General features: G+C 40.0%; 1 protein-coding gene across 1 annotated transcript in view; it reads right to left on the bottom strand.

Moving 5' to 3' along the window:
• UQCC1 (ubiquinol-cytochrome c reductase complex assembly factor 1) overlaps positions 1-20,121 on the bottom strand; it is a 101,638-nt gene that overhangs the window by 44,948 nt on the left and 36,569 nt on the right. Inside the window, exon 6 of the mRNA XM_004430479.3 lies at positions 13,372-13,429. Coding sequence (XP_004430536.1) covers positions 13,372-13,429 — 58 coding nt within the window. The remainder of the gene's footprint in view (positions 1-13,371; positions 13,430-20,121) is intronic.

The following is a 20,121-nucleotide window of genomic DNA, read 5'->3' as shown; positions in this document are numbered from 1 at the left end:
TATGTGCTATCCAATACAAAAGCCACTAGCTACATGTGGCTAGTGAGCACTTGAAATATGGCTAGTTCAAACTGAGATGTGGTTTAAGATTAAACTTAAGAAGTTTAAGATTTCAAAGATTTAGTTCAAGAAAAAGAATATAAATATCTCGAAGTTTTTGTATTACTGACATTGAAATTTTATTTCAGATATATTGAGTTAAGTAAAATCTATTATTGAAGTAATTTCATTTTTTCTCTTGTTTAAACGGAGCTACTAGAAACTTTTAAATATGTGGCTTGCATTATATTCCTGTTAGACAGCACTTGTCCAGAACATAGATCACAGAAAGTATTACAATTTCATCCATGTAATTATCAAATTGTTTCTCCCATTAGAATGTAGCCTCCACTGAAGGCAAAGATCAAGTCTGTTTTTTTTTTACCATTGTATCTCCAGGGCTTAAGTATATAGTAGGCACTATAAAACATCTCAGGGCCAAGTTTAGGACTCTATCCCGCATATCACATCACATTAGCTCTAATCAGCCCAGAGAGCTGTCTGCCTGAGACTTTACATAAGAATATAAGAATTATATTTTATTAATTAATAAATATAATATTATACCTAATTATATATAAGAATATAAAAAGGGTCATCAACTTTCCAAGCTAGTTCCTAATCTCATTTTCGTCACCATACTTATTTCTATTATCTCTCATTAAATAGTTATTAAGCAGCTACAATAGGACTACTCACCTAAAAGACAATTCCTGCTATAGTTATGGAATATTTGGTCTAAAGTGACAATTCTATCTTTCTCCACTCATAATTAATCCTGCCCATTAAAAACTACTAGCAACAAGGGCCGGCCCAGTGGCGCAAGTGGTTAAGTGCGCACGCTCTGCTGTGGCGGCTCAGGGTTCACCGGTTTGGATCCCAGGCACACACCGACGCACTGCCTGTCAGGCCGTGCTGTGGCTTGTCCCATATAAAGTGGAGGAAGATGGGCATGGATGTTAGCCCAGGGCCAGTCTTCCTCAGCAAAAAGAGGAGGATTGGCAGATGTTAGCTCAGGGCCGATCTTCCTCACACACACAAAAAACACTACTAGCAATAGCACAGTACGGTGGAATGATTCCAGCCTGGCCTGCCTCAACATCTCTAGTAATGACTAAGATGGAGAAAAGAAAACATACTTATCAAATTTGCAGATGACAAGAAGCTGGGCAGGAAGACAAATATGCTGGATGACCCAACCATTAACCAAAAATATTTCAATAAGCTGTTTTAATGGGCTGAATCTAACAGGATGAATTTGAACAGGGATAAATCTAAGGTCCTGCACTTGGGTCTAGAAGCACAACTGTAGAGGTACAGGATAGCTGAGTCATGCCTACCTATGTGTGAAAAGTTGACAGTATACGTTCAAAGAGGGTCAAGAGGATAAGGAGGTTGCCCCCAAAATTAATGTGATTTTAGACACAGTAACAGAAATATATCTTCAATGTGCAAAGTGAGATTTGTGTTCTACATACACAGATCAGAATCTACTTGGAATACTGTCCATAGTTTTGAACATTATATTTTAAGAGACAAGAGGAAAAGATGAAAGATCAGAAGATATTCAACATGGAGAAAAACAGGAGAGTCGCCCTAAATATTGTAGAAAAGTGATTAGACTATCCAAGAGTTAGAATCAGAACCAATGAGTGGGCGACAGAGGGAGAAAGAATTACTCAACATTGAATATTGAAAGCAAAAACTTTCTAACAGGGGAGTTTCTGAAGATTCAAATGATGGAATGGATGAACTCAAAAAGCAGAGAATTTGCCTATTTCTGAAGGATGACTAATGCTTGGTGGGAACTCAGATATCTGACAGAAGGTTGTATACATGATCTCTAATGTCCCTTCCAACCTTGGGATTTGCTGATGCTGTGATTCCAAATTTGTAACCTTTGAACCCAGTTAGTGCCTAAAGAAATAACACTTTGTGACAATAAAAACAGGTCATGGAAAAAGATTTGTCCACTTTATATGAAATAGGGCACAGTCGAAGGCAGAAACAAACTGGGAAAAGTTCAACAGTTCTTTTTCATAAGATTTTTCTTAAAGTTAATCAAATCACTCATGTCAGCCTCTCACCTGAAAAGACGCTGTGTGTTTTGATGCTTAAGTGTCGTCAGAGGCCAATTCATCAACAGCAATAGTGAGGTAACGGAATTCTTCTTTATTTGAAAATACTGTAGTTTGTTAATACACCTGCCCTCTGAAGTTTACAAGGCACAGATTTTCTCAGACCATAAACTTACTAGCTATATCAACATGGGGTGAACTGTTTTTTGTTTCACAGCTATTTGTTCTGTAACCCTTATAGATAACAGTCAGCTCAAATGGTTATCTGGCTTGAAAAGATAAAGTAAATTGAAGACACTTTCAAGATGCTGACTGACATTGAATTCACTCAACGAACATAAATTGATATCCTACTGTGTGAGGATATATATATGGTTGGATGCTGTGGGCATCAGAGTGATGGCTAAAAAGAGCCCAGCTTCCAAGAAGCAGTTAGTCTCCTAGGGGAGTATAAAATATGCCATATACAAATAGCCCTAAAAGAGAATGTAGTAAGTGTCCCAAGAGAAGCACATAAGTGCAATGGAGTTTGAGAGGATTACTTTTGGCTGAGCAGGATAAGAAAAAGCCTCATGGAAAATGAAATATTCTACCTGAGGCTTGGAAAGATGAGCTCAAGTTAGACAGGCAGACACAAAAGATAACGAGAATTTCCACAAGGTGGAACATCATGAGCAAAGGCAGAGCAATGGAAGAGCTCAGCATATGTAAGGGAACAATGAATACCTAGATTTTGTAGGAGGGCAGGTCTAGGAAACAGAAAAATATGCCAGAAAGGTCATGAAGGGCTTTGAAATGCCATGCTAAAAAAGTCTGGACTTTACTCAGTAGACACTGAATGTTTTTCAGGAAAAAGGGGTATAAGATTAGCACCTAGGCACTGAGAGCAGATGAGCGTCTGAGAAATTAACCCTTTCTTTCCAGCATCAACTTTGTAATATAAATATTAATGTCACCAGGGCTAGAAAATGACAAATTTGATGAATATTTACTTTAGTAGAACTACAGTATTCAGAAGAGTCTGATCCAGAAATACAAACTAAAGTGTGCACCTGCCTTTTGAGAGAGATGCAACCAGCAAAGTTTATTACAACCTGCACTTAATTTTGCTGATACTAACAGTTTAGAAAATATGGATTCAAGCCTACTAAACGAAAGGAGGGTAACTTCTAATTACTCCTAAAACATTGTACCTAATTAGTTCAATAGACACTTAATTGATGCAAAACACGTTCGAATATAAAGCTCTACAGCAAATTTCATCACACACAGCTAAAGTTATAAAATCAAAACAAAGAATCAGTTTTCTCATCAACAGGAAGTATACTGAAGATTCTTATGAGTTCTACTGGAAAAATAAGATTCTGATCCACATAGCTGTCCATTCACCAGTAACATATTTGGCTAACTAAAGCTCAACTAATTTTTGCCCTGAGTTTGTGAACCAAATTCTCTAGGTAATTAAGGACAGAAAAGTAGTCCTGTTGTGAAGAACTTCTTTGTTTGTCCTCTTCAAGAAAAAAGCACCACAGAAGGCCAGGGCCCACATCTTAAAAGACAGTCAGCTGCCTGGAATGTCCAGACCAAGCAGCTGAAGGTCAATTCTTAGGCCACCTGACCTTGAAGCCTACATATTCCGTCTACTCCTTTCTTTGTTTAATAACTGTTTTGAATAGGTAATACATGCACACAGTAATAAAAACTAAGTCTCCTTCCTACTCACATCCCCCAGCCACCCAGTTCCTCTCCCTAAGGTAACCTTAGGAATCCTTCCACAAATAATCCACAAACTCATATAGATATATATTCTTTTTACATAAATGGCAGACTCTTTTTTTCCCATTTTTTCACAATGGTAGCATTCTACACACACTATTCTTACATTGAGAAAACACGTAATCTGCTACAAAAGAACGGAGGTGAAGAAATCTCAACTCTAACTCTATGTTTCATCCACAGATAGTCACCCATAGTCACTCCAGTGAAACCTTTTTTAGATGCCAGAGATAATAGATTTCCACTAATTTATCTAGAAATTGTTAGGGTAACATCTAATCTAAGCTGAATTCAGCTTATCTGGCAATTTTTCCTATTCTAAAAAGACTAAGAAATAGGAAAAAAGAAAAAAATCCTTATATAGCAAAAATAGACAAGTGCCATAATTAACAGCTACAACAACTATGTGCAAGGCCCTGTGCTAAGTGATTTAGATGCATTATTTCATTTAATCCTTATAACTCTATGAAGCAGGTATTCTTCCTGTCCCTATTTTACAGTTGAGGAAACTGAGTCTTAGAGAAGTAACTTGCCCAGAGTTACAAACCCAGTAAGTGTTAAAGCTGATTCTAAACCATGATAATCTGATCCCAGAGTCATACTAAGTTTTTCTGCCTCCTTTAATGATTAGAACAAACCTTCAAGAATCCATTTATTCTATTTTTCATTTAATCCTCACACGGGCAGTAATTTAAGTTTCAAAACTAGCATCACAATAGAAATACTATATCAGAAGGCAAAAGACTGGCTAACTTGAGGCAAGCATACCTACAACAATAAAAAGTAACTGCTGGCAACTTAACAGGAAAGGAAGAAACTAAAAATTTATTTAAAACAGACACAAAAAAATAGCACAGCAACTGAGGTTCAACAGGAAGGGTAAACCTACCCAGTGCAACCCAAAGAAGACAGCCTGGCAAAATATAGTTAAGAGTTACAGGACATCCTGAATCATCCAGAAAAGGTTAAAGTATATTGAAAGGTGAAAGGAAAATGAGTAAAACAAATTCAAAATGGTAAAGAAAGACAAAAAAGATCTGATGACCCTGGTACCCACTGCAAAACCAAGCCAACACTTGTCACAGGCTTGGGCCATACAACAATCATATTTGAGTCATTAATAAATAAAATATTTCACAACAATTGAAAATACTAGGTTTAAACAAAAGAACAGAACACCTCTACTTCAGTTCACATCATGGATGCATTCCTCATAAGAAATGCTTAAATTAAATGTTGAGAGGTCAAATTACATTTTGCTACTGATTCAATTTCATAATTTCAGAGCCCTGTTCTAGGGGGAATAGTGAAGGAAGAAGGGGGGAATTCCATGCTAAAACACAATAAAAGTTGCCGTTAAGAATGCAAAATCAACTTTAAAAAGAGACAATCTTCCGCTCAAACATAAAACTGCTCTAAAAAATAAAGTCTATTTTTAAAAATCTCTTAAAAAAGACAATCTAGTAATAAAAAAATTCTTGCACTAAATAACTGATTTAATCATTCATTTATAAAGTATTTATTAAGCACCTACTCTGAGTATAGACTTAATCTGTGCATAAACCACTCTCTGTTTAGGAGCAATTCCAGTTGCCCCTCCCAAGCTTGATGATGTTCTTAAACCCACAATTTATTATTGAGGTTTTAAGCTTCACAGTACTATCCTTGTCTCTCAGTGATTCCAGTGGCTCATAAATAATACTGATCTCTTTTACATATAAGGAAAGCAAATAACCCAGCTAGCAAAGTAAAGAAAAAAAGGAGTGTTCAAGCCCTAGTCTGATGGCTTCCTAATATCTCTAAAAGGCAAGCATAGAGACAGAGGAAAAGAGAAGAAAGACTCGCAGACTAGGAGTCTCAAAAAATAAAGGGCTAAGATATAAACTTTGCCTTATGGCAAATAATAATAATGATTACTACCATTTATTAAGTCCTCTAATATGAGACTTGTCACTGTAAGACGCATTTGCATTGACTATCTCTTTCAATCTACACAACCATCTGTCTAGTATAACTGTCCCCATTTCATAGAAAAGAAAACTGACAATCTGAAAAGGTTAAGTAACTTGAGATTGCACAGTGGAGAAGAGAAGAGCTAGAATGAAGCCTGAGTTCCCCTCTCTTTCCCCAAAACACAGTGTCTCCCAGGGCAGTGTCAGTATTGGCTGTTTCCCCCATTCTGTGACAGCACAGCTCCAAGAGCCTCTTCCTGCTAAATCACACAAGGAGGAAGACAGCAACACTGCCTGCAGAGTTCAAAGGAATGCGAGTTTCCTAGCTTTGCTTTCCTCCCCTCTCTGTCTAAATCTAGGAGGGAAGAATTCTTGTTATTCCTCATGCTGACCTCCTGCCATGTATTGGCAGCTCTGAGCATCCTGTCTTGCTTGCTGTTTGGGCCTTCTGACAATGCCAGTTGTGTTCTGGCCTTGTTTCTCCCTCATGGTAGTTTATAAGCTGCTCAGAAAGGATCTGATTTTGAATTCAATGAAGGCTAGTGGGCACTTGGGCAGGTTTGTCACTCCTGCTGCTATGAAGGAATCCCAAAGAGGACTTTCACGTAGCTTGTTTCCCTTACTCTGCCACCAGCTGAGGCCAAGAAAGCAGGGCCTACATGGCCACACTCAAGCCTCAGCAGTGTGCTAATGAATGAGTTTATTTATTTGTGAGTTGGCACGCTGACCCTTTCCCGGGGCTGTGTACACGGCTATCTCCACCTGGTTTCCTAAACTCTCTCCCCACGAAGCCTAACCTTTATGTGGGGAGCATGGGGGCCACAGGGCAGTCTGTGGGCAAACAGACAAGTGGGGTGAGGCACTTCCTGAAGCCATCTCACCTGACAGTGAGCCTCCTCCAAGAGCTACAGCTGGCCTGTGGCCTGCCTGTCAGATCCACTATAAAGAACAAACTCCCGGGTAGGAGGTACCAAGTGCTCTTAAGTTATGCAACGTTGGTAAAATGATGGTGCATAAGCCTTTGGTTTGGGCAAAAACCTACATGTGTGGGTGTTTGAACAGAGCGACTCTGGCTGGGGGAGGGAGAAAGAGGACGTGCACATGGCCAGGGCTCACCATATATAGCAGGTTTGGAGCTGCTGGAATCCAGCATGAGCTCAAAAGCCCTACAGCTATATCAAAACTGCTGTGGTGATTTTACAGAGCCCTCCTGCAATGGTCAGGAGTTGTCTGCCAGAGCAGTTCTCTGGCTGGACTGAGACTGGAGCCAGTCTGTTTTTCAACCCCTCCCCACCTCCACAATTTACTTTCTTCTCTTCTTTCCCAAAGGCTTCTTCCCCTAGGCTTAAAAAAAAAGCTCCAGTGTCTCCCCATCTTAAAAAACAAATAACAAAATGTTTCCCCTCCATCCTGTTTCTCCCTCTGGTGATCATCCTCTCATCTTTCCTTCTCACTTGGAACGTCTTAAAAAGTAGTTTACAATTACTTCTTCCCTTCCTAATAACTCCTGAAGACCCCATGTCCTCTGGTTCTAGCCCCCAGAAAGCCAATGCAACTGCTTTCCTTGACCATCCCCAGGCAGCCCCGCTTCCCCTGTGCTCCTATAAGATCTGTACATCTGCTAAACACAACACTTATCATCCTGTACTATTTTCAGGTTTACTTGCTGTCTCTCCCAGGACACAGACAGTGAGCACCAAGAATACACAGTATCATATACCTGGTGATCAGTGCTACACTGTTCATATTCAAGGCAAGAGACCCCTGTCCCCATGACCATCAAAATGGGACACTCAGGCAAGAAGCAAAGTGTTGCAGAAGGAGCAGTTCACATAGTTAGCTTTGGATTTGAGTCTCAGATCCTCCATTACTGATAAAGAGGCCCATGACAAATCCCTTATAATTGCCCAAATCATCTCCCCATTTGTAAAATGAGGGGATTGGACTAGAGCTGTGGTTTTTTAAATTTTTTTAATTAATTTATTTATTTTTTTGTGAGGAAGATCAGCTCTGAGCTAACATCTGCCAATCCTCCTCTTTTTTTTTGCTGAGGAAGACTGGCCCTGGGCTAACATCCAGGCCATGCCCATCTTCCTCTACTTTATATGGGACGCCACCACAGCATGGTTTGACAAGCAGTGCGTCGGCACACGCCCAGGATCCAAACCAGTGAACCCCAGGCCACCGCAGCGGAGCACGCGCACTTAACTGCTTGTGCCACTGGGCCAGCCCTAGAGCTGTGGTTTTTAAACTGTGTTCTGAGTTTCCATGGAGCTATGCAAGGGTCCCTTACCATTGGGCACATTATGAAGACCTGAAATGAGCAGGTCATTCCCACTTTTTCAACCCAAGTAGCAATCCTTTTATCTATTCCTATATTGTAGTTGAGCATAAAATTTCACTTTTAAAAAGGGCCCTGCTGATAAAAAATTTGAAAACCCCTAGGTCTCTCTGCCTGGAATGCTTTTTCATCCATTCTTTGACTTGCTAACTTCCACTCATCACTTAGGTGTCAGTTTAAATGTCTTCTCTTCATTGAAGCCCTCCCTGAGTAACACACCCCTCAACTAAATTATGTACCCCTCTCTCCCACAGAGCCCTATCATTTCCTCTTATAGCACCTATCCCAGTTGTATTTTATTAATGATTTGTTTAATGTCTCTCTCCTATACTCTAAGCCCTATGAGGGCAGGGAACAAATCTGCTGCATACAGTAAGTTCACTTAGAGAATAAATGCTATAATTTTATAAATTTATGTTTAAGAATTAACAGGCACTTAACTAAGTAATAAATAGTATTAATTAATATTAAACATTATTAATATTAAATATTACTTTTACTAAATAATTATTTAATTAGTTACTTCGGTAGTTTTAATTACCAATGAGAAAAGCAACTTAATACTTTGATTAGCCAGATCCACACTTGAATTTCCTCTCCACCATGTACTAACTAGCTCTTTGGGCAAGTTCTCTGACTTCTCTAAGCCTCTGATCTCTCATATGTAAAATGGAAATAAAGTAGTTTTAAGAGGGCCGGCCCCGTGGCTTAGCCGTTAAATGCACGCGCTCTGCTGCTGGCGGCCAGGGTACGGATCCCGGGCGCGCACAGATGCACTGCTTGTCCAGCCACGCTGAGGCTGCATCCCACATACAGCAATTAGAAGGATGTGCAGCTATGACATACAACTATCTACTGGGGCTTTGGGGGAAAAAAATAAAATAAATAAAAATAAAAATTAAAAAAAAAAAAGTAGTTGTAAGAATGTGTAAGACAATATATATAAATAAAAGATAATACATGTAAAGGACCTAGTAGTTATTATATTTATAACACACATGACTTTAAAATAATTTTTAAAAATATAAACTGCATTTTACTCCCTCTCCACTCCATCTCCATAATAGATATATTCTAATTTTATTTGTTCCATTCCATTTTCTAAGATTAATTTCTGCATCTAGAAGGTACTACTAATGTTCCATGAAAATTTTAAAAGGGAAGTCTCTACAAATCTACTAACACTTATAACACCAACATAAATTCCAACTACATACATCTCACCACCTGGAAACCTAAGTAGGAGCAGAGCTTTGCCACTCTCACCTGACCAACAGGCAGTGGCCAGGACCCTTCCAATTGCCACAGGAGTCAAGTCAGACCTGAGGCCATCAATTATTTAATAAACATTTATTGATGCAAACTAAGAGTAAGACATGGGACTGAGGGGAAGAAATATCTCATTTTCATATCTTTCCAAAAAGATTATAAAAATAATTCTTGCTCTCAATAAATTCACCATCCACAAGGAAGATTGATACATATACAATAAAATATAAAAATGTTATGTGATGAGTGCTATAATAGAGGTTTCCAAAATACTAAGGGAATATAGAAGAGGAACTAACTCTGCCTTCAGAGGGAACGGAAGGCTTCAAAGAGAAGATTACATCTGTGTTGGATATTGAATGAAAAACAGGAGTTTGTCAGGTGGAGAGGAAGAAGAAGGGCCTTTTAGGCAAAAGAAAATTTTGTGCCGAAGACGTGATATATCTATTTTATAGTTTTGCTTTTTCTTGCAGAGGAGGGAGTGGTGGCAGTAGTGCCTAGAATGGCACCAGATGACACTAGTAAAGGTGGACTATTTGGTGGGATATGAATGCCATGCTAAGAAACATACTTTACCCTGAGAACAATGGAGAATATTAAGAAGGAGTGTGTATGTGTGCATGTACTGATCCAATTTATATGGAGAAGACCAATGGCACAAGGAGAGGGAAGTTGGAGGCCAAAGACCAGTTTGCAGGTACTGTTGCTTGTCTTCCAGTGAAATCAATTTAGTGGGTGACATCTTGAATTTCTGTTCAAAAGGAATTCAAATGGAACAGAAAATACCAGAGATTATTTGACATTGTAAGGTAAGTTTTACATAACTTTTGTATCAGATACATGTGTGTGTTCTGAGTCACAAAGTAAAATGCATTTGTTACTATGGGTCATGGTCAAAAAAGTTTGAGTTGATGACTGGTGACTAAAGGGAGTGAGGGAAAAGTCAAGGACGACTCCCAGGTTTCTGGGCACCTGAATGGATCACAATGCCACTGGCCAAGACAGGGAAGAGAGGAGGCGGCCTGCTTTTATCAAGCCCATGTGAGGATGCTCGATAGCCCAGACAGTAACTTCTCTCAGCATTTTTTTAGTGGCCACAGTCAATACTCATCTTGTTCAGCAAAGACAAAGGACACATAGTCATTGCAGCTGCAAGCTCACATGAATACACAACTGATAAGGGCCCTCTAGGAACTGGGGAGGTCCCAGTCCTAAATCCCAATACACAGAAAAACTTGGGAACTAGAGAAAGCAGACAGGATAAGGGAACCATCAACACCTCCTCCAGGGAACTAAAAGGATGGGGGAAATCCTGTCCCGATTCTAAGAGCCAACAGGGAGCCATCACTCTTGGAAATTCAAGCAAGCTTTCTGGAAAGTCCACTGCCAGGGTATTCTGTTTATTAGGTGTTTTTTTTTGGGGGGTGAGGGGTGAGGGTGAGAAGATTCCTGCAACTTTTATGACTGCTTTCTAAGCCTCACCACCTCGCCTTCATACTACTACATACAGGATGTATTTCAATCCCTATACATCTCTAGCAAGCCCATTAAGTCCTGCAATACTGGATTTGGCTACCCTTCTGTCACCCGTCTGGAGCTTCAGGCTAAGAGAACAGGGCTAAAAGTACACAGCTTCTCCACAGACTTGGGGTGGATCCATTACTCCTCTTAACACCCCTATCCCTTAGAAGAGAGAGTTCCCCAAGTCTTCTTGGAGGACCACAGCACAATTAGGCCCCAAACCACTTTTCTCGTGACCCTTCCCACTACATTCCTCCACAAACCTGCCCCAGACACTTCAGACAACAGGCTGCACTCAAATACTCCACATGTTCTTGTATATGTTCTGTGTTTTGCTCCCGATATTCCCTCAACCTAAAATGCCCTCCATTTCTCTGACAGAAATTCTACTGACCCTTCATGGTGCATCTCAAATGTTACTTCTACCACAGAGCCACTCTTTATCCAATGCTCACCTTCTCCCCAACCAAATCTGGATTTGGTCACACCTCCATGTGCTTCCATAGTATCTGCTTGTGCCTTGGGCACAGCACTTCTTTCATTGTCACCCATTACAGGCAATTGTACTTTATGTCTGCTTTCCACTAGACTAAGTTTCTTAAAGATACAGACTATGTCATATCCTTCTCTCCAATGCTCCATAGTCCTTAATACACAGGAGGTCATCAATAAGAGTTTGCTGATTCAAACTGAAAAGCTACTTATTCATTCCACCAAACCCTGCAGATCATGAGAACTAAAGGAGGCAGGGAGGAGGGGAGACCAAGCATAGATCTGAAGCAGATAGCCTCTCTCCTCCTCCTTAACTACTGGTGGTACTCCTCACTCCTCTGAGAAATTAAACCAACTTCAGCATGGAAGACTCAGCAGGCACGTTTGGAAATGATGGCTAACTTGAAAGAACTACAAGTAGTTTCAAGGTTCTCCCAGCTGCTATTAGTCAAGTGTTGACCTTGGGATGTGGTCACAGGGATTATATATTTTATTTTGCCATCCACTCCCTCTAACACTTTGATACCTCTAGCTATATGGGCAATAAAGAGTCTTTCATACAGGCTCTGAATATTATCTTTGAGCTCCTCTGGGAATAGCCTAGCCTCCTCTTAACCCTCCCACCTTTCCAGTGAGTAAATCTCCAGTGCCACCTCTGCAGTCCTCCCCTCTTGAAAAAGTAGTTTTCCTCTCAGTATATCCAGCTTCCCTCCCTGCACCTTTTCCTAACCTTCACCATTCAGAGAGAAGGTAGTTTGCCTTTTCAACTGCCTGACTAAAAGACAAGGGACATTTCAAAGAATAGGCAGAACTAGTAAAGGTTTTGATAGTTGCAGCTTCCTCTAAAATCCCATAAGTGCTACTTAGATTTATTATAGAACTTAGCCATGCCTATTTATAACTCATCATTTTACATGTCTTATCTCCCTCACTAGACTGTAAGCATCTTGAGAACTATCGCTAGTTCCCAGCCAGCTGCCAAGGGCATAGTGTGCACTCAATAAACTATCAGCTTAGAAAAAAATAACATAAAAAAAACTGCCACCTTAGGCCCCTTAGCCAATCTCAGTGAGTTCAGAGGAAGAAATATTTCAGAGGTGATCAAAACCAAAAAGTCTTTATATAGTAGTCAGTCCTGTGATGCAAAGCTCAGCTGAAGGCAGTCTCAAACAAGGGTCCTTTTGACAGGGCAACCATTACCCACGTTCCTCAGATACTCACTATGGTCAAAGTAGTAAACTTAGTTCTCCAGAATTTACTTTCCCAAGATCTGGCAGTTCAATAAATACATTCCCCAGCCCCCACTTCAACGTCTCTCCTATATCCTTCTGACCTTTAATACTGTGTAACATTAGATGAAAAATTGATTTTTTTTGGCTACTTATTTTGCAGCTGAAGAAAAAATATACTGTCTAAGGTGTTAAATATTTTTACATGCAACAAACCTGGCATGAATCTAACCTGTATGCACATTTTAGAGGTACAGGCGTAAATGTCAGTGCTATAATTTGTTATAGGTTTCTGATGACCAGCAATGAAAATGACCACGGATTCTCACAATTCAAACCACTTTTACGTAAATGTGAACTTTCCTAAAACAGCCAAAGGAGAGAACTTTCCATCCAAGCTCATAGAGTCTCTTAGAGATACTGATAGCATTGTTCACTGGGTTAGGTGTTCTTTGAGAAAATCCTACAAATATTAGTTTCCTTCTGGGACTATGCTTTGACCTTTAATAAAAATGTGCTCCAAGACACCAGTTATTAAAATGAAAGGAACAGTTTTTAATGCCTGAACAACTGCCATTTCATATAATCAGCCCTGCTGAAGGCTATACCTTGCAAGTCAGCAGTGTTTGAAAAAAAACATACATTTGGTGACTTCACTTAAATTGCTCACTTACCAGACGTGAAGTAGAGTTATAAGAAACCATGAATTGAATGTATCAGGCATCTGACACCCTAGAAAATAACAATAAAGTATAAATATGTGAAAGTTTAGAGCAGGAATATTGACTATATTTTAAATACTGGTAAGACTTTGTTAAATTAAAATACATGGCAGTTACAGTGCTTTCTGATCATGCTATCACAGAGTGTGCCAGCGGAACCACAGGGCAAGACCACGGGTTGAAAGAGCACTGAATGCAGTCAATCAGCCTTTTAGTTCCAGGTCAGTTACCATCTTGCTATACGGGGTTGGGCAAATCACTTCTCCTCTCTGGGCCTCAGTTTACTCACTTTATATAATGTAGCCTAGATGATTTCTATGGTTCCTTCCAACTTCCACGTGATTCTATGTTATTTTCCCTTCCTGATCTCAAATTCTTCTGAAAAGCTAGGCAGACACCACCTTGTCTACCCCACTTAAGTACAGGCTTTTTCCACTTGAGCCCCACTGAGCAGTTTAAGTCCTTCTAGTCTCCTTTTCCTCTCTCCTTTCTTTAAGGTGACCCAATGTGCTACAAACATGAGTGTGCTGAATGATTCATCCAAAATAAATGACTAGGAGAAAGAAGTGGGGCTCTAGGGAGCTGTAGCTGAATAAGAAAGCAGACTATATCTAACGAAAGGCCGTTCATCGCCCCCAGGAATGACAAACCTGGGCAGGGCTTCTCCTTGGTTTAAGATACCAAAAATCAGGTCAGTGCTTACACATCCAAGCCTCTCAATTCTCAGATCTCTAAGAATGCCTCTGGCTGGACAAGCGATCCCCCACTGAATGTGCCCTCCTTATGACATGACAGGGAGAAAAGCTAGAGCAAGTGGATAAAGACAGGGCCAGCCCGGTGGCGTAGCAGTTAAGTTCATGTGCTCCACTTCGGTGGCCTGGGGTTCGCCGGTTTGGATCCTGGGTGCGGACGGATGCACCGCTTGTCAAGCCATGCTGTGGTGGTGTCCCATATAAAGCAGAGGAAGATGGGCATGGATGTTAGCCAAGGGCCAATCTTCCTCAGCAAAAAGAGGAGGATTGGCAACAGATGTTAGCTCAGGGCTGATCTTCCTCACAAAAAAAAAAAAAAAAAGAGGATAAAGAAAAAAGAGGGCCGGCCCCGTGGCTTAGCGGTTAAGTGCGCGCGCTCCGCTGCTGGCGGCCCGGGTTCGTATCCCGGGCGCGCACCGATGCACCGCTTCTCCAGCCATGCTGAGGCCGCGTCCCACATACATCAACTAGAAGGATGTGCAGCTATGACATACAACTATCTACTGGGGCTTTGGGGGGAAAAACAAATAAATAAATAAAATCTTTAAAAAAAGAAAGAAAAAAGAGAATCAGTGGGAAATTTGGGCCTTTGGGGTAGAATCTGTCCTTTGGAGCAATGACTCAAGAAAGAAGTAGTATCTTCAGCTTTTCAACAATCAATGAAGTATACAATGTCCTAAACAATAACAAACCGGGGCCACTAGTAGAGAAAACACAGGGTACCCTCTGAGGTACTCTAACAACACCAATAACAATAAAGAGCTATAATTCGTCATGGGCTTACTATGTGCCAGACATTATAATAGGTGCTTCACATGCATTAGCTCAATAAATACTCCCAACAATCCTGTGAGGTGGGTACTGATATTTTCCCCATTTGACAGGTGGGAAAACTGACTCAGAGAGATCAAGATAATTTCCCAAGGTCACACAGCTATGAAATGAGACATATGAGATCAAATTCAGATCTGCTTGATTCCAGACACTGTGGTCTTTTTTTTTTTTTTTAAAGATTTTATTTATTTTATTTTTCCCCCCAAAGCCCCAGTGGATAGTTGTGTGTCGTAGCTGCACATCCTTCTAGTTGCTGTATGTGGGACTCGGCCTCAGGATGAACAGAGAAGTGGTGCCTCGATGCGCACCCGGGATCCGAACCCGGGCCACCAGCATCGCAGCGCGCGCACTTAACCACCAAGCCACAGGGCCGGCCCAGACACTGTGGTCTTAATCGCTAACTGCCTCTCTAATACTAATATCAGAAACTAACATTCACTAAGGGCCCATACTTCATGCTAGGTCCACTGCTAGTCATGTCAACACATTATCTCACTTAATCCTCACTTTAACCCTGAAGGGAGGCATTATAATCCTCATTTTAGAGATGAGGAAATGGGTTCAAAAAGGCTAAGTAACTTGCAGGCAGCCACAGAATTAACAAGCTAGTGGCTGGGCTGGGGTTTAAGTCCAGGTCTGTCACAAAGTGACACTGAAATACTCTGGTGAGCTTACTGGGAGGTGCCCAACAGCTGTCAAGTGGACTTCCTCTTGGAGCCCAGCAGGAGGGAGGTGAAGGCTGGCTTGGCCAGCCATACAGCTATTAAGATACATGCCATCTGAGAGTGGGCCAACCACCCTCCACCTAGAACAAGAATAGCCATGAGAAACTCTCAAGCCCGGATCTGAAGTTGGGTCTTTTTTGGATGCTAGAACAAAACATTAAAAAGAAAAGTTTTCTTGGAAGTCTGTCTTTCAATCTGGAAAATGAAATTTGGCTGCTTCTAAAGGACAATCTGTTCAATTGCTACCTCTACATCAAAGCTTCTCAGCTGCCTCCAGGAGCCTTTCCAATTTTCTCAGAGAGGGAATCAGTTCTTGAGCTGGAAAGTACAGACAGACAGACAGGCCAGCAGCTGGACTTGAGTCACAATTTTCCCTTCTGGGGGTCGACTCAGGGCTGAGGATGGGAAAAGAGTCGGCATATGATTGACTCTTTGTAGCCATTCGGGTCAGAACAGAAACTAACAGGGTAAAGCCCTAAAAAACAAGACCATTTGACTCTGAGCAACACAAAAACACAGCAGATTCTTCAGCTCAATTAAATGTGTTTAAAAACTTCCAAGTTAAAACCTGCTATAGAGTCTTTTGCCATGATCACACTCTTGCTCCAATACACACTCAATTATTTTCTGAGGCTAAGTACTTTCTTTCTCGACACCAAGTTGGATAAAATTAAATAATTCATTATGGTTATGGGGCGGCAGTATTAACATAGTTGTTGGTTTAATGCAGGCTCTGGAATCAGACCGCCTGATTCAAAACCTTGACTCTTCCTCTTCCTTGCTATGTGACTCTGGGTAAAGTTACTTAGCCTCTCAGTGCCTCAGTTTTCTTCTCTGTAAAAATGGAGAGAACAAGAGAACCTACCTTATAGGGTTTCTGTGAGGATTAAATGAGACAAGGCTGTAAAATGTTTAGCAAAATATTCATTATTGCTGTTTTCCAGTTAATTATTTAAACACTAAGGTTTATATTATCTTTGAAAAAACTCACGAATTACTTAAGACTATGTCAATAAAATGATGAACCTAGATTACTGACTCAAAACTTATCCATTAAGGATCCTCCTCTCCAAGGTATGAAGTCTCTTAAGGGCTAAAGACAAAGCAGTCTGCAGACAACAGCGTGGAATTAAACACAAACTTTACCGATTGGTCACCTCTGCTCCAAAATGCTCTTCATAATAGAACTGATCTCCAAAAGACCAGTTAGCAAACCACTGCGTGCTCACAGAGGATGAGCTCATTTATGCCACAAATGACATCATCAAAACATCCTGGAAACAACAGTGGGCTGTTAAGATATCTCACCAGTCAGAATCCTCAATACCTAGGTCTCTGGATGAAGACCTTTGACCACCTTGGCTCTGAGATGAGAGTCTATAATTTTGGCATTTTATAGGGGCCTGTCCAAAAGGCTGATAAGTATATTATTCACGCACAAGCATGTTGTGAGTCAACAACTCAATCTTATATAATCTTCATGAAATAGCACTGGCCTCATTTTTGTTGGAGAAGTGAGGATGACATTGGCCAGCTACCTGAGGCTCTCAATCCTTTTAATTTCAGGACTCTAAAAGTCAAGCCCTAAAATACCAAAAATCCAAGGCTGCAATAGCCACTTTAAAGGTGTAATCTTGGGAAGCAATATATATATTCTCTCCTTTTGCCTCAAACCTGTCTGGCCTACTCTTTAGAATCCAAGAGGCAAGAAAGTCAATCTCATTATTTTATAGATATTCTTTATCTGCCTCTAAATGGTATTTTTTGGATTGGCTCCTTTTATATTCACTAGCCACAGTTTGGAACCACTTTGGTTTGATTCCAAATTTAATCTACGCACAAACAACAAAGATGGACCACAGGGGAGCATAATACAAATGAACATGCTGTAGGTGTTAAAAGGCAATTCTCAAATTGAGTCTTAGAAAACTTGAAGTAAGAGTGATGTCATTGAAAAATGTACTTCCTCCCTGGGTAACCATTTCAAAAGGCTAAGCTAGGACAAAGCTCATTGAGATGTACATGCTCTAATATGTACAAACATCAGTTTCCAGTACTAATAGAACATCTCATAGAGGTAGTTCTCATTTAAATATAATAAAATACAAAAATATTAAGACAGATTATAACTTCTAATTTGCAGTTACATTCATTCACAGGCAATATGTTATGGCAGAAAAATTCCTGGATTTTAAGCTAGATGACATAGGATCAAGGTTTGACTAAGCAACTTTGGGCAAGACACTTAGTCTCTTTAAGTTTCAACTGTTTCTCAAAACAAAACAAAACAAAACAAAACAAAAATGAAAATAAGACGGCTGGCCCAGTGGCGTAGCGGTTAAGTTCGTGCGCTCCACTTTGGTGGCCCGGGGTTCGCAGGTTCGGATCTCAGGCGCGGATCCACGCACCACTTATCAAGCCATGCTGTGGTAGCATCTCATATAAAGTAGAGGATGATGGGCACAGATGTTAGCCCACGGCCAATCTTCCTCAGCAAAAAGAGGAGGACTGGCAACAGATGTTAGCTCAGGGCTGATCTTCCTCACACATACACACACAAAAAAAAGAAAATAAGAATACAATCCCATTCTATCACACAAGGTTTTGTAACTCCTAAATGAGACAAATGTAAAAGCATACCACATAAATGTGAATTATTAGTATATAATGGTAATTTTTATAAACTTTTTTTTTTTGTGAGGAAGATCGGCCCTGAGATAACATCTGCCAATCCTCCTCTTTTTTTTGCTGAGGAAGACTGGCCCTGGGCTAACATCCATGCCCATCTTCCTCTACTTTATATGGGACGCCGCCACAGCATGGCTCAACAAGCAGTGTGTCAGTGCGCACCCGGGATCCAAACCTGTGAACCCCAGGCCGCCGCAGCAGAGCATGCGCACTTAACCACTTGTGCCACCGGGCTGGCCCCCTAAACTTTTATTTTTATAAGTAGTTTACAACAGATTATAAATTGAAACATGATATATTAACTTAAATATGCAATAATAGTCTCATTATTGGATACTATAATATTAACTCAAGAATCTTCAGTAATGAGGATTGGCTAAGACAAAGACAGTTAGTAAACATCCTTTCAAAATAATTATAATAAATTTCTGAGCTATTTACTAAATCAAATATTAAATAGACGTCTAAAGATGAGGCTTTAAAAAGATCTGATGAAAAATACTTAAGCACATGGACTCAAGAAACCACTTAAGAAAAATCCAGCTTCTAGTTTCTTCACCAGGTAGAGAAAGAATATTTTCTCCTTTCACACTAATTTGTTCTAAAATGAGAAATTGTTAGAGATTAAAAAGAAGCAGGAAAGTTTTCTTTCCTCACTATGAACAAATAAGAAATGGAAGGTGGATACTAAATTAGGATTACAACTCAGTATGGTATTTTAAGTTTCTAATATAATATCAATCTGTTGAAATAAACAAAAGAAAAATAAACAAAACAACTTGCATTTGGTTTTAATTAAAGAATCAAAACTGCTTCTAGCTTTCTTCATCATTGTTAACATAATTATACATAGATATTTGCTGTCCATGAAAAATATCAAGTACATACAGTTAAGTGTTCATTGCTTTGAGGATAATGGCTGTTACCATAGACATGCACAGTACACATTACCTTCCAAAATCTGTAGAACTGGAAACAGCTTAAACTTTCCTAATGACTGTATACGTACGTGCTTTAATTAACTTTGTTTATAACTACAACAATTTACAGCATCAAAATGAATACTGTATTGTTACAATCGAATACCAGTAGAAGTCTAAACCAGCAAAACCCTTTTGGAAAGCAATTTATCAATGGGATAAAAATAATAAAATTATATGTGCTATTTGACCCAAGAGTCCTTCAATAGAAAGAAGAAAAATCATGAGGCATATTCCAGGATTAACTAAAACAACTAAAAACTAGAAATAAAAGAGGAATGATTGGCAAAAGTTCATGTCAAAATGCTAAATAAAACATCCAGAGGGGCCGGTCCGGGGGCGTAGTGGTTAAGTTCGCACATTCCGCTTCAGCGGCCTGCCGATTCGGATCCTGGACACGGACCTACTCACTGCTCTACTCACTGCTCATCAAGCCATGCTGAGGCAGGGTCCCACATAGAAGAGCTACAACTCTACAACTATGATATACGACTACGTACTGAGGCTTTGGGGGGAAAAGAAGAAAAAAAAACCAGGAAGATTGGCAACAGATGTTAGCGCAGGGTCAATCTTCCTCAAAAAGACACACAAACATCCAGAATGTAAAACAGGTTATGTTTACATAACTACTCTTATGTAAAAAGATACATGTGTGGACAAGGCGGGTGCTAGTACCAAAGTATTAGATAAATTTTTAGGTTTTTTCCCAAACTTATTAAAATG

Source organism: Ceratotherium simum, chromosome 21 (genome assembly GCF_057802395.1).
Source record: "Ceratotherium simum simum isolate JZ-2026a chromosome 21, ASM5780239v1, whole genome shotgun sequence".
NCBI lineage: Eukaryota > Metazoa > Chordata > Mammalia > Perissodactyla > Rhinocerotidae > Ceratotherium > Ceratotherium simum.
The sequence above is the reverse complement of the archived record's forward strand: the minus strand, read 5'-3'. Positions and strand labels throughout refer to the sequence as shown.